The sequence below is a fragment of the Doryrhamphus excisus genome, chromosome 10 (genome assembly GCF_030265055.1).
Source record: "Doryrhamphus excisus isolate RoL2022-K1 chromosome 10, RoL_Dexc_1.0, whole genome shotgun sequence".
Lineage (NCBI taxonomy): Eukaryota > Metazoa > Chordata > Actinopteri > Syngnathiformes > Syngnathidae > Doryrhamphus > Doryrhamphus excisus.
In genome coordinates, this window is record NC_080475.1 from 14222636 (window position 1) to 14237479 (window position 14844).

The 14844-nt window shown below is 38.8% G+C and overlaps 2 protein-coding genes across 5 annotated transcripts in view; both read right to left on the bottom strand.

Annotated features, from left to right (window-relative positions):
* Window positions 1–817: 817 nt before the first annotated feature.
* Window positions 818–8718, bottom strand: si:ch211-220i18.4 (SRSF protein kinase 3). Of its 2 annotated transcripts, XM_058084895.1 has the most exons (14): window positions 8599–8718; window positions 7974–8157; window positions 6956–7022; window positions 5111–5181; window positions 4854–4962; window positions 4675–4762; window positions 4499–4586; window positions 3359–3465; window positions 3121–3283; window positions 2919–2998; window positions 2716–2823; window positions 2205–2274; window positions 2028–2120; window positions 818–1080 (listed from the first exon to the last, which is right to left on the bottom strand). In XM_058084895.1, the coding sequence occupies exons 1-14, from the start codon at window positions 8650–8652 to the stop codon at window positions 896–898; spliced, it is 1467 nt and encodes a 488-aa protein (XP_057940878.1). In that variant the 5' UTR covers window positions 8653–8718; the 3' UTR covers window positions 818–895. The 2 variants fall into 2 exon arrangements, with proteins under 2 accessions (XP_057940878.1, XP_057940877.1); XM_058084894.1 differs by having other exon boundaries at window positions 2028–2274.
* LOC131137212 (plexin-B1-like) overlaps window positions 8715–14844 on the bottom strand; it is a 43640-nt gene continuing 37510 nt past the window's right edge. For all 3 annotated transcript variants that reach the window (XM_058084891.1, XM_058084893.1, XM_058084890.1), the window contains 9 exons: window positions 14518–14621; window positions 14343–14427; window positions 13956–14128; window positions 13355–13515; window positions 12994–13141; window positions 11952–12016; window positions 11524–11599; window positions 11268–11342; window positions 8715–10066 (listed from right to left, as the gene is read on the bottom strand). In XM_058084891.1, the coding sequence (XP_057940874.1) occupies window positions 9962–10066; window positions 11268–11342; window positions 11524–11599; window positions 11952–12016; window positions 12994–13141; window positions 13355–13515; window positions 13956–14128; window positions 14343–14427; window positions 14518–14621 (992 nt within the window). In that variant the 3' untranslated portion in view covers window positions 8715–9961. The remainder of the gene's footprint in view (window positions 10067–11267; window positions 11343–11523; window positions 11600–11951; window positions 12017–12993; window positions 13142–13354; window positions 13516–13955; window positions 14129–14342; window positions 14428–14517; window positions 14622–14844) is intronic.

A 14844-nucleotide genomic window follows, 5' to 3' on the forward strand; every position in this document is an offset into this window, starting at 1 on the left:
TGGGAGAGTACTTCATTAAAGCCATGCCTGTATGTTCGTCCTTATGCAGTATGCCGAGGTTAGATCAGGACTTTTCATGTCATTAATAACCAAAGCAGAGCATCCAGTTCTGTGGGTGAGTCACGTCACCAAAAATATCACAGCTCTAACACACTCACACATACGGATGGTGGCGTTGGCTGAGAGGGTCATATTCTGACTGGGTGAATGATGTGAATGTTTTTCCAGGTAAAAACGTCACCATTTTTATTCTTGTGTGTGGTCTTTGAATAGCAACCATCACATTTTGTTCAACGTCAGCAGCATTGAATGTCTGTGTCTTTAATTCAGCCATGTTGGTAAGCAAACTTCTACTTTAAGAAAGCCTCACTGCCCAACTATTATAATACACAAAGTGTATTTGTTGTTTTTTTCTAGTCTATGCACTTATAAGGACAAGTACTACAAGTACTGGAGATTTGTTAAGGAGAGGTTGTGACAAGTGTTTCTGCCACGACATTGGCACTTACTGCTTTGCGTGAGTACATCCTTCACTTCAGGTCATATTCATTAATTGCACTTACATAATGAAGTCATGCTCAGGGTCATTCTGTCATTGCACTTATTTCTCATAGTTCTTTCTTCTCTAACCGTGACCCACCTTCTTCCTGCCAGGCCGATGGAGCCCACCTCGTGGCCCAGGAATTGTCGTCGTATTAGGACAGAGTGCGGTTAAATGGAGGTCTACAGAGAAATTCCTCCGGTGACATGCCGAGCTTACAGCTACATAGGATGAAGAGCACATAGACATTGTCTTCATATTGTACATTTAATCACAAAGAATAACAGCTGATTTTTGTTGAAAACAAAACATAACATTTGGTCATTAGTTACTTTACAGTCCATTTTAGGACCTTCAGGATGTCAGCCAAGGGTGAAGGAGACACTGTGCGGCAGTGGCTCTCCTGTCTGGATAATAATCTAACATGTGCAGTAGGAAGTCAGACAAAGTGGAGGCTTCATCCAAGAGGAAGTGGTATTTCTCCACCAGAACGTCGTAGAGTCTCCAGATCCGTAGCGGTCCGAAATGCCGGAGGTCACCTCAGGGAAGATAAACATTCATTATTACTAATGTAAAGCACAATTATGGTCCTCAAGTCATCTCTTATTTCCTTTAGAACAGGGGTTCCAAAACTTTACCAACTCAGGGCCCACTTGAAAATCTAAAAAATGTCCGCGGCCCACCTTTGTTCTATAAACAGTACATAGACGAAATGCTGCGTTCTCAGGGCACTTAAAAAATAATAAAAATAAAAATAAAAATAAAAATAAAAATAAAAATAAAAATAAAAATAAAAATAAAAATAAAAATAAAAATAAAAATAAAAATAAAAATAAAAATAAAAATAAAAATAAAAATAAAAATAAAAATAAAAATAAAAATAAAAATAAAAATAAAAATAAACTTTATTAATATGATTATTGTACATGTTTCATTATGGTACAATAATAATTATATTTATTATTAATAATAACAATTGTTATTATTATATAATATATAATTATTATTATATAATATATAATATATTGTAATATTTTATATTATATATAATATATTATAATATTTTATATAATATATAATAATATAATAATAATTATTATTATTATTGTTATTATTATTAAGATTCAGGATTGAAATGAAAGCAGGGTGATAAAGTAAGCCCAAACTTTTAATCTAATTAATTTTCATACATTTCATAACTGCATTCAAGACTGGCATTATGACCAGAGAGCTACGTTCCAATCATAAACTGCATAAGGTTCCTAAAATATTGTGACAGGTCAATAACACTCAATAGGTTATTACTTAGGCCTATAAATATTTGTTTAATCATGCAATAAATATTTTACAACAAAAATATTTTTTAAATAATATTTGCAGAAATTAATAATATTTTAATGACCTCTTGGCCCACCTGCAGTACCACCATGGCCCACACTTTGGGAATCATTGCTTGAGACAACACAAATCAGGAACATACACTTACCTTTGCGGCTGAAGTACCGTGAAGAGTATTTCCCAGAAAAAAGTACAGTTGGTGGTATTTTACCAAGCAGCTCCATGATCTGGGCTATATGATCTGAACAATGTACATATAAAGAATATATTATTTTAAGCTTTAGTTTTATCTTATTTAATTCAGTATCGGTAGTCTTTTTCATACCTTCCTCCAGGGAAAAGGAGGTGCCTGATTTGGGGTCGAACAGAGAGTCTCCAGTCAGCAACTCAAAGGCCTGTGTGAACACAGACGATTGCATTACTGAGAGTTTATACAATAAAATACTACTCATAGCTACTTACTGTATACCCAGCTGATGGTTGTGTTGTTTTCGGTCCAATGTTTATTTTTTTTAAGAAGCCAAAAATGTACCACTTCCACATGGAATGGGAGGAGAATTTTTTCACTCCATCATGTCAGGTTGTAATGTAATGGTAATGTAATTTCTCATCAATGTTTGATGTAATTATTTACGCCTCGTGACCAGGGTACTAGATATGACTTGTTTGTTCATATTTTTGGACTAATAATGGACCATAGTCAACCACAAAACATAGATCATTTATTCATTCACTTTCTATGAAGTTTAATTGTCATTAGTGTGACTGGGATATACTGGAGCCTATCCCAGCTGACTGTGTACACACCTTGTGACAACATTCAGTTGGTTTCTCACCATGCAGGCGACACTCCAGATGTCCGCTGGCGGGCCGTACTCAGACCCCAGTAAAACCTCCAGTGAACGGTACTGACGAGTTTGGATCGCCTCACAGAAATGTTTGTACTACTCAAAAAAACAAAGAAAAAATGATTACAGTGGCATAAAAGTTAATTAGATATGACATGAACCCTGTAGCAGATAAATAACAAACTACTGACCACCCAACAAGAACTTCCCAGGTCAGCAATCTTCACTGTAGCTTCATTTAACGTAGCAGGAGTATAACCGTCTTCTTTTTCTAGAAGCAAAATCGATTAAGAAATCCAATCACAAATCTATTTATCACAATGAATTAATTGATATTGCTTGTTTAACTGTGCAGCATACATACATCTGTAGCAATAAATAAAAAAAACGTGCCTGTAGACTCAGCTTGATCTTCAGTTGGTACCACGGACATACTGCTGCTACCCACTGGTCCACTGTGAGAATGTTGGTTCAAACACAGCAGGATGTTCTCTGGCTTGATGTCCGTGTGGATGATTTTACACTGGTTGTGAAGGTAATCCAAACCTTGCAGAACCTGAATAAAAACAATAATGAAATGGATGTACTTGTGGTAATATAATAATATATTCATAACACACTATTTACATACCTGAGTGAGTATTTGTTTGACGCAAGGCTGAAACAGTCGGCGATTCCGGAAATGAATTTGCAAGCTTCTCAAGTCTGGTCCCAGTAGCTCCAATACAAGACATATGTCTAACCAGCACCCATTAAGGTAGAAAGAACGCAAAGCACACAATTCCATAGACTATATAATGTCAATAAACATTGTATTGTATTGTTGTATACTAACGATAGTCATTATCATCGGATTATTTACAGTGGTGTGACAAAGTGTTTGCCCCCATGCGTGATTTCGTAGTTGTTTGCACGTTTGGCAAAAAAACAAAAAAATCAAAATACTGTATTTTCCGGACTATAAGTCGCACTTTTTTATAGGTTGGCTGTTCCTGCGACTTATACTCCAGAGCAACTTATAAATGAAAAAAACTGTTTATGTTACAACACTGGACACTTATACCTAATTATGCATTTTTGGCTCCGGAGCGACTTATAGTCCAGAAAATACGGTACACATGGGACAGTATGAGTGATTGCCACCTAAACCTAATAAATGGTTGGTCCAACAACTGCAATCAAGCGTTTGCAATAACTTGCAATGAGTCTCTTACAGCAATTTATATGCAATTATGTGTGACTTATACTCCGGAGCGACTTATAGTCCAGAAAATACGGTACACATGGGACAGTATGAATGATTGCCACCTAAACCTAATAAATGGTTGGTCCAACAACTGCAATCAAGTGTTTGCAATAACTTGCAATGAGTCTCTTACAGCAATTTATATGTAAGTATGTGTGATTTAATCAGAAATAGGCGAGACTAAAAACTGGGATTAAAGCAGTACATTTGTTTGGACATTGTGTGGAGTCTTTTGTGACCTCTTGAGGTAATTTTGCTTTGCCGACGACTCCTGGGATGGTTTACCACTGTTCCGTGTTTTTGCCATTTGTGGATAATGGCTCTATCTGTGGTTTGCTAGAGTCCCAAAGCTTTAGAAACGGATTTATAACCTTTCCCAGACTGATAGATCTCAATTAATGTCAGTTATGTTATGTCTTAGTGGGAGGGGACAATCATTTTTTCACAGGGCCATTTTTTTCTCCCTTATAATAACAAGTTTCATTTAAAAACAGATTTTTTTTATACATCTTTCTGAAAGGACACGAACGCCATTGACTCCAGCCAGCTTGAATTCATCTAGCAGCTGAACAATCTTCTCACTGTGTGGATGTCTGCTGGAAGAACTACCTGTCTGTAAATTAAATAAGGAAATAAAAGCATGAGAATCTAAATAATAGACACAAAAACATGATGGAAGATATAGAAAGAGTAATACGAACACATCTGAGGAGAGAGAGTTCATCTTGTCCTGCCTGAGTGAAACCAGTACCACTCTTCAGGACCTTCACTGCAACACGCCGACCCAAACTGCAACCAACACTTCACATTTAGCATATAGCATGAAATTTTTGTAGCATTTAGTGTATTAAGAGGCAGTGAAATACTTCAAAATAAATACCTGAGGTCCACACAGAGCCACACGGTGGAGAAATAACCCCAGCCGAGTTTGGAGAGCACCTTGTACCTTTTGTTAAATATGTCACCTATCTGCACTGGGTGATAACCACCTGAGAAGATTAAAGGCAAAATAAATGTGATGAATGAACATTTATTGGAGATAACTATCTTTTTTGTCTTCGAAACCATGTCTGAAATATGAAATTATAAATAATATACTCTATAAATGTAGAGTGAGTATATGAAACACTGTCATACCGTAACAATATTCTCTTGGGTCTTCAGCATCCTTGAGCTCCAGCTGCTCCAGGCATCCTAGGTCCTCGGAACTGTGGTGGAAAGCACATTTACTCCTGTTACACACAAACACACACACACACACGAGTAAAAAGACCTCCACCAAGGCCAAACAATCCTAATTTGGATCAGCACCTTCATAGAAACACCTCCCCTGTATTATGCCCGCATTTTATCATTAGGCTTCATGCATTATTCAGTCTGAAATTGAGAAAAAATGAGGACAAATGCGATCTACAGTCAAGTAGTCACAAAACGAAGCAGAAAACTGCACAGCTCAAGTAAAAGAATATAAGACAATCAATATTTGTCAAGGCCTGTTTTTGTTAAATACTAATAAAAACTGCTGGACATAACGTTTTTCCTTGCCCAGGTGGGGGTTCAGATCAGGGGATGTGGTCCATTGTTGCCAGCTTGTAAAGTCCTTTGAGGCTCTATTGTGATTATGGGCTATATAAATAAACTTGACTTGAATTGATGATGCTCATTTATTGATCAGCATTATCGTCAATGGGCATAAATACTCATGGAGTACTTCCTAACAAACTTTGAGACAGTTTTTTTGGGGGGGGACAAGGCTGCATACCTCTGGAGCACTGGTGTGTGTGTGTGTGTGTGAGAGAGAGAGAGAGAGACAGTGTGAGAGAGAGTGTGTGAGAGAGAGAGAGAGAGAGAGAGAGTGTGTGTGTGAGAGAGAGAGAGAGAGAGAGAGAGAGTGTGTGTGAGAGAGAGAGTGAGAGAGAGTGTGTGTGAGAGAGAGTGTGTGAGAGAGTGAGAGAGAGAGAGAGTGTGTGTGTGTGTGTGTGTGTGAGAGAGAGAGAGAGAGTGTGTGTGAGAGAGAGAGAGAGAGAGAGAGTGTGTGAGAGAGAGAGAGAGAGTGTGTGTGTGTGTGTGTGTGTGTGAAAGAGAGAGAGAGAGAGAGAGCGAGAGCGAGAGAAAGTGTGTGTGTGTGAGAGAGAGAGAGTGTGTGAGAAAGAGAGAGAGAGTGTGTGTGAGAGAGAGAGAGAGAGACTGTGAGGGAGAGAGAGAGAGTGTGTGTGAGAAAGAGAGAGAGAGAGAGTGTCTGTGAGAGAGAGAGGGTGAGTGTGTGTGAGAGAGAGTGTATGTGAGAGAGAGAGGGAGAGTGAGAGTGTGTGTGAGAGAGAGAGAGTGTGAGAGTGTGAGAGTGAGAGAGAAACAAAGAAAAGCGCTGAGCGGCTTGTGAAGAAGTAATTTGGCGCCACCTGTTGGTTAGAACGTATATCGCTCTAGACCGGCAGTATCAGTATCAAGTTTTATGCTTGTTTTTTTTTAGAATAATTATTATATTCGCCTCAATGTGCTTAGGGTTAGTTATCAAAAAGTCTGACAGCTAGTCCTTTCAATATGAAATAATATTTTTTTTTATCAAAGAGGTAATTATCGCCTCCTCTTCATACGATCTGAGTCAAATATTAGCAGTCAGGGATCGAGTTAGTCTCATGAACTACTTTTATAAAAAGGTTCTTACAGATTGGACTGGCGATGGAAACTTGGTGTACTATTTCCAACAGAGCTGTTAATCATTTTGGAACACCTCGTAGCCTGACAAGTAGCGCCTGCTTTGGATAGGATGCCTGAGTAAGATAAGCTGAAACCTAAAAGAAGCTAATCTCCATTCCATAACATGTTATCTTCAGGATGCTTAATGCTTCTTTTGCAGATCTGTCAAAAGACTGTTAAAAGTGCATTTTAGGACACTGCAGTTGTGCATAAGCACCAATAATACACATTTTTATGGTATAAAGTACACTACAGTATCTTGTACAACAAAAGGCCTCCACTCACCTGTGTTGCTGCAATGGCGTTGCATAAAGCGAACGACGACTCCTCTCCATCATGTAGTGCTGAAAGACTAATATCCTTGCACGGTTAGAAGGGCTACATGTAGTAGTATTACAGTATATGTGGTAGGTAGCGGCTGGTCTACCATCGGTGTACATTCACTACTATAATGTATTTCTATCCCTCTCTCTACTGTGGGTTGCAGTAGTGTCAGTTCAATGTGACTAAAAACAGCAGGAGGAGTCACAGCTGCCAAGGAGCGTGACCTTGCTACTACAGGGGTCGCAGGGTATCTAAAGCTGGCATGAGAACAGGCACTCCGTAGTCAGATCAGTCTAGCTTATTTCCATGCTAACTGAGATCAGAACTAAATTCTTGCATGTGCATGAAAATGTATCATTCATTCATTTTCTACCGCTTATCCTCACGAGGGTCGCAAGGGGTGCTGGAGCCTATCCCAGCTGTCTTCAGGACGAGAGGCAGTGTACACCCTGGACTGGTGGCCAGCCAATCACAGGGCACATATAGACAAACAACCATTCACACTCACATTCATACCTATGGACAATTTGGAGTCGCTAATTAACCTAGCATGTTTTTGGAATGTGGGAGGAAACCGGAGTACCCGGAGAAAACCCACACATGCACGGGAAGAACATGCAAACTCCACACAGAGATGGCCGAGGGTGGAATTGAACCCTGGTCTCCTAGCTGTGAGGTCTGCGTGCTAACACCGTGCAGCCCCATGAAAATATATGTTTCCAAACTCTTTCAAATTTGTCAAATTTGTATTTTTTCATGTAATCATCCTTACTAATAGCAATAAAAAGTTAGCATGTTCTCCCCATGAATGCATGGGTTTCCTCCCACTTGACAAAAACATGCTAGGTTAATTGGCGACTCCAAATTGTCCATAGGTATAAATGTGAGTGTGTGATTGGCTGATTTGCGATCCTAGCGAGGATAAGCGGTAAATGTTATATTCCCATCTTAAACGATGCCAAAGTTTAGCGTTACGTACCTGCATGCACGCAAATTACAACGTCACCGATGTCCGGAGTTGCTAATGGCCTTTTCCCACCACATTTATTATCAACTCCTATACCAACAAAATTATAAAGTAGGGTTTGGCAGCTGCCGGGAAGTCCTCGGGAGCCCTTGGGAGCGTGACCAATCACAGTGGAGTGGGCGTACCTGGAGGCGGGCTGTGGGTGGAATAAATTAAAGCAGACAACAAAAATGGCAACTAAACAAAACAATGTCTTAATTTGTATTATACATATATCAGTGGCCAACTAACTCTTAAATGATGTACAATTCACTCTTTCAGTGCTAGCAATGCTAATACAGAGACACACACAATTTTAGTATGACCCTCTACCAGAGTTGTCTATCATAGACAGAAATTTGACCTGAATTTATTTTAAAACGAGGTGCTAATTTAAGACATACACACAAGCTAATCTGTCTTGTTGGCTGGTTAGTTTCAAATACAGACACATAAAAGCATTTGGTAGTTGTAAACACATTAAAGATTGTCAACATGGTAAGCAATTTAAAGAATTAATGTTACTTATTGTGTATTGTTGACATCTTAACTTATATTTTGTTAGCAAAACATAGCTAATGTGCTAGCTAACACTTACCTTCATAGGAATAGCGGAATTGCTGCCCCTAGTGGTGTTACTTGTGAATGACATTTTTTATCCTTATAATAATTCCAATCTTTGTTTTAACTGGGAGCACTTTATTGCGTCACAATAGACTCAGGATTATTTAGGAACGTGTGTAGCTACTGGAATCCACAGTCACAACAGTTAAAGAAAGCAAGTTTGCATCCAAACTACAGGCAACACTAAAAGGTTGTATTTACAAGGTGAGCGCTTGCAATTGTATTAAGAAATACCACGCACAAAAAAAACAGTGAATTTGACTTTAAGTCACAGTAAATACTTCATATCTTAAAACAACTCAACGTAAAAAAATAATGAGTGAATTGTTTTTTCTTAAAAAGAAAAATAAGTACCAGATGACTTCGAAAGGGGACACTAAATCAACATTGTCTTGCCGACATAAGCAATTAAATAAATAAAAAATAAATTACATTTGTAAAAGCTAACGAACAAAAAGGTACCTTCATCAAACTAACATAAAACGACATCATCAAATTCAACTAAATAAACTAAAGCTGTTTTTCTCCAATGTTTAAACCACATTTGTCTCATTGGGCTCCAGTTGGAGTGAACAAAACTGCGTTAAAAGGCAGTGTTCATTGGCATACAGGTGCTTTGTGCTAAATGCTAACGGCAACAATAAAAAGATGTCTTCTGTAAAAGTAACACCTCACTGTTTGCAAATATAAACACATTCCTAATCCATACAAAATATTGTTTTTAAGACAACTACTGATGCCACTTTATGTTTTCTAACATAAAATGGGCAAAATTTGAAAAAAAAGAATGAATGACTAGCTTTCAAAAGATGCATTCAATGTTTTTAACCACTCAAAAGGTAAAAAGCCTAATTAGTGTAACATATTTTACATAGGACGGATTGGAAACTGAAATGAATTGCATGAAACAATAGCAGTCCAATAGGAATATAATGGGTCTGCATTTGAGTAAAAATGACTGCAAGCAGATTGCAAAAAAAAGGTGAGATAGTTCCTTGTAAGACTTTAAAATCCGTATGGGTACGGTAGTCCCTCAAGTCATCTTTTATGTCATCTTCCTTTTCTTCATCCAGAACATCCATTGTATCTTCACCATTGCTCTTCTGAGGACCGATGCATGTATTTATATACATTTGCAGGAATGTCTATGTGGTTCTATATCAAGTTCCACCAAGAAATACCAAACATTCGTCCTTACGGTTTCCTTTTGACAACATGGAGTGTCTTGTTTGTGCGCCACAATGCTTCTTTTTCATATTTTTGAATATAAAGTTGGACTGTGTTCAAGTCAAAGTCTTTGTGGCAAAAGGGAAAAATGTATGGGGATGTATGTAGGGTCATAGGTCAGTCACTTTGTTTTCTACAGCAGCAGCAATCTGTTGCAGCCTGTAGCCAAGCTGCATCTTCTGGGCTGTGCAGTCTTCCTCCAGGGCGGTGATGATCTGATGGCGGGTGGAAATGATTATTTGAAAATAAAATAAATAATCGACCAAGCCAAATCACATAACGGGCTCCGCCCTGAGGTCTGACACGTTCTTCATGGCTCTCCATTCAATTCAATGCTAGTATGTGTTTAATGTTTTTAATTTTGCTATTTAAAAAGTAATTATTATTATTTTTTTTTATTATGCCCAGCATTCACAATGTGAAACGCTCCCTATTCTGTGCATCATAGCACAAGAAAACAAGTTAATTTGAGCTAGCTTACATTGCGGTCATTGGAATACACCTATTTTGACACCTATGAAGCCCTCTTAAATAAACAAAAAACAAACCTCTAACAATGTTGCATGTTTTGATATACAGTCATGCTAGTTCTGTCAACAACACGATCGTCGTTCTCATTGGGATAGCTGTGTCTTCCAGCACAAATATGTCCTCCAGTCCTCAGGTAAAAAATGCACACGGCAAACGAGCATCTTGTTGAGTCTTTGTAGCGAAATTGAGAGCTAGGTATCTTTCTATGAGGCAAGCTATATTTTTATCCGTCAACGGCATTTCACACAGGAGTCTTTCTGTGAACATGCACGTATAATATGTGCCAAACTATTCTTTTATTATCAACTCCTATACCCACAAAATTAGAAAGTGGAGTTCGGCAGTAGTCCGGAAGTACTTGGGAGTGTGATTAATTACAGCGGAGTGGGTGTGCTCTACAATTTTTTTTGTCTGCTGTTTGCCCATGTTTGTGTAAGTGACAAAGACGCTTACATGTTTACTAGCGATACTAGCGTTGTACTCCCATACGTACACATGAATGGGCAGGCAACCGTAAGCAGGGATACAGTGGGAGATAAATATTGGTGTTTTGTGGGGTCAGATTTTTTTGAGGAGGCATTTTTGTGATGCAAATGTATACTCTTTTGAACCATTCTTTTAATCATATTATAATACATATTATATATATATATATATATATATATATATATATATATATATATATATATATATATATATATATATATATATATATATATATATATATATTATAAACATATTATATACGTATATTATATTAATTCGGGCACTGCAATGACGTCAGCCTCCCTCAGCATTATGGGAAATAAAATGTCTAAATCCTGTCTTTGCGTTGCAAGAGATACTTTAGACATAATTAAAACAATTACATTCAATGACACTCACTTGATCGTAGTACTTGTTGATGTACTTGTACAGCTCATGCAAAGCCACCAAGAAGTTGACCTCCCCGGCATAGTTCTGTGTATGAAAAAAGGGTGAGAAGAGCCATCAGGGGACTGAAAGAAGTGGATTGGTTTCAATTCATAATTCATCTTCAACTCTTGCATCCACCTCAAAAGGAAATTTTGCATGAATTATTCATGGTGATTCTATGTAAGAAAAACATCTTGTAACATGGCAAGACAGGCAGGTAACGTACACGGGAGAGCTCCGCCAGAGCCGAGTTCATCTCCTGGTCACTGGCTGAGATGGTCTGACGGATGTCTGCATAGTACCTGAGGAGAGAGGATATATATAGTATTATATTCTGTCAGTGGTATACAGTCAGGGCTTTCTCTGCTAGGCTAAACACTATCACAAATCAAATTATTATTATTATTATAAGTGTCTTCTAGAGCACCTTTGTAACGATAACAAGGTTTTTAAAGCAGACAGTAAAGCTGTTTGCTATCTAATGAAGCTTTAAGTCATCACCAGTGTCCTGTGCAGTCATGAGCAGTCTGCTTCGAGAGCATCCATGCATGGAAGCCTCGCAGACAATTTGTCTACAAACACAACGTCTGCCTCTAACAGATTGTCCCGGGCCTCCATCCCATCTCCTCCTCGACTGCCTGTAACATTTCCTACCTTTCCACCATCTGTTTGTAGCGTGGGATGTCTCTGGCGTACAACAACTTGTTGATGGGGGAGTCCTGTGTAAGGAAGATAAATTGGAAAAAATTAGGGATGCTCCGATCAATCGGCCATCAGGCGATCAACATATGGCAACAAAGTCTGGTTGGGCAACAACTGCAATCAAGAATTTGTGATAACTTGGAATGAGTCTGGGATAGGCTCCAGCGTACCTGCGACCCTCGTGAGGATAAGCGGCATAGAAAATAGATGAGATGAATGATGGAGAACTGTTTCATTCAGAATGACAAATTACCACAAATTGAATAAAGATGGCTGCACGGCACACGAGTGGTTAGCGCGCAGACCTCATAGCTAGGAGACCCGAGTTCAATCACACCCTCAGGCATCTCTGTGTGGAGTTTGCATGTTCTCCCAGTGTATGCGTGGGTTTTCTCCGGGTACTCCAGTTTCCTCCCACATTCCAAAAACATGCTAGGTTAATTGGCCACTCCAAATTGTCCATAGGTATGAATGTGAGTGTGAATGGTTGTTTGTCTATATGTGCCCTGTGATTGGCTGGCCACCAGTCCAGGGTGTACCCCGCCTCTCGCCCGAAGACAGCTGGGACCCTCGTGAGGATAAGCGGTAGAAAACTGCAACTGTAGCCAACTGTATAGTTTACAATCAACATATATGATGTAAGGCTGAAAAATGTATGCATTGCATTCATTGGGGCACTGTAATGACGTCAGCCTCCCTCCACATTATGGGAAAACTGTTATTGGTACATGTTTTGTATATTTATTAGGTATACCTTTTCAGTGTTACTGTTAAGTTGCTGTTTGGTGAGTTTAGTGTCATAGCTGGGATAGGCTCCAGCACCCCCGTGACCCTCTTGAGGATAAGCGGTAGAAAATGAATGAATGAATCGAATAAAGATGATGACCACACTGTTTGAGTGGAGATATGTTATAGTATATTTAAATGTTGTTAGTCATAAATAAAACACAAATAGTTAACAGATCTAATAGTGAAGAAAGTTTGATTAGCTCACCCGTCCCAGTTTATGGTCAGCGATGGTGCAGGAATCCATAAAGGTCTGAGCAATGACGAAGAGCACAGCATCCACATGGTCTGATGTCTGCACGTTAAAGATGAACTGTGGATTCTTCAAGATGTTGATCCAAAATCGAAGCGGTAGGCTGTTTGGTGATGCAAATAGATTACATTACATAGTCGTTCACACAGAAATATTTTTGTATATATTGTGTAGTAAATTAAGTACAATATGGTACTATATCCCAAAAGAGAAGTATAAATTATCTTCTAGAGTTACTATCCTTTACATTTTCACCACCCAAAGTGTTTATTGGTTTGAATTGCACGTAAGTATGACTGCATAGCAAGCCAGTCACCTATTTGTTTTCCATATGTGGATGGTCTCTGGGTCAGTGATGTTGTGCTGCAGGGCCTGCTCATCCAACAAGTCAAAAAAGTATTTGACAGCCAGAGGGACGGGACGGCTGGTGCTGAGGATGGCCGTGAACAAATCATCCACAAACTTCTGCAGTGTGCCCTGTCAAAGGAGTAAAAACCTAATGAGAACCTGCATCTGCTATGTGATACTGGTTGCCTCAAAATTTTGTACTTGTCCAACATTCACAGTGTCAAGTTTGTATAATGTACTTAATAAATTACTAACTACATTTTCCTTTCCACTTTCTTATGCAATCCACACCATTAGCCACGTTTACATGGGTCCAAATATTCCAATTCCATTCTGGAATGAAAGAAAAACTCAAGGAAGTCGGTATCACGTGATGTTGGTGTTTACGCTTTACTGCGTATGCCCCATTGACTATTCTGGGTGATTATAGCGGTGCACGATTGGAATATTCCTTTCCATGTATACCATTGCTTTCGAAAAGGTCATTCGGAAAGAGAAAAACTCCTCATGTAAACGTGGCTATTGACAGAACATGACCACCATGCAATGTGTGACAAATGTTGGATTACCTTCATGGAAAGAAGTCGAGTAAGATAGATTTCAGGGATTGCCTTGGCTCTCTCCCCACCCTTCTCCCTCACACTGCCCCTCCTGTGTTTGGGCAGCTCCAACTCCTCGCTCGCTTTCACCAGATGCCACAACTTAATGCCTCCTTCCTCGCCATCATCCAGCATAGGAGTCTCTGATGTGGGAAAACAAAACAATACACCCACTATTAGTGCTTATTTGTTGTTATTTTCTGTAGTTTACTTACATAATGTGCAAAGTTAACTCCAAAACTAAATGGTGATGGCTTGGCACCAACTACAATAATAACATACATTGGTTCAGTACACAGTCAAACAGCGACCTCATCTGGTAATTTAAACTCACTACTATAGCTTTCAGCAACTTACTCTCTCCAGGCATGTAATCATGGCTGTCATGGAGGTGATTTTTTGTGTTTCTTGGGACAAGAGCAACCGTTGACCCATCTGGGACCTAAACCACAAAAGAAACGATTATTATTACATTTGAGATGCATAAAAGCAAAAATCAGCTTCCTCGTGTTTAGTTACAGATGACACTGACCTTATAGTGCTGTAACGTATTGAGACGTTTCCAGGAGCCATGCACCACTGAGGTCAGGTCCTCATCTGACAGGATCAGGTGACCAGCCACACCTGAGCGCCACTCTGGGTTGGAAAATGATGATGACGATGAAGTGTTTTTGACAGCCATTTCTCCACATGCTGCAATAGGTGCCTGTATTGTCTATAGTTGTATCCTAGGCAATGTATACACATTTATATTATCTATATATAGAACATACCTGCTATTATTTTTATTAATAATAATAATAATAATAATAGCTCCGCCATCTCTGTGTGGAGTTTGTATGTTCTCCCCATGCATGCG

What these genes read in the sequence shown, in the direction of transcription:
- si:ch211-220i18.4 (XM_058084894.1), bottom strand. Translation starts at nt 8,652, where the DNA reads ATGTCATTCACAAGTAACACCACTAGGGGCAGCAATTCCGCTATTCCT. An exon ending in CCCAAGAGAATATTGTTACG is followed by an intron (nt 4,963 to 5,110) that starts GTATGACAGTGT and finishes TAATCTTCTCAG; the next exon opens with GTGGTTATCACCCAGTGCAG. An exon ending in TGGCTCTGTGTGGACCTCAG is followed by an intron (nt 4,763 to 4,853) that starts GTATTTATTTTG and finishes TGTTGGTTGCAG; the next exon opens with TTTGGGTCGGCGTGTTGCAG.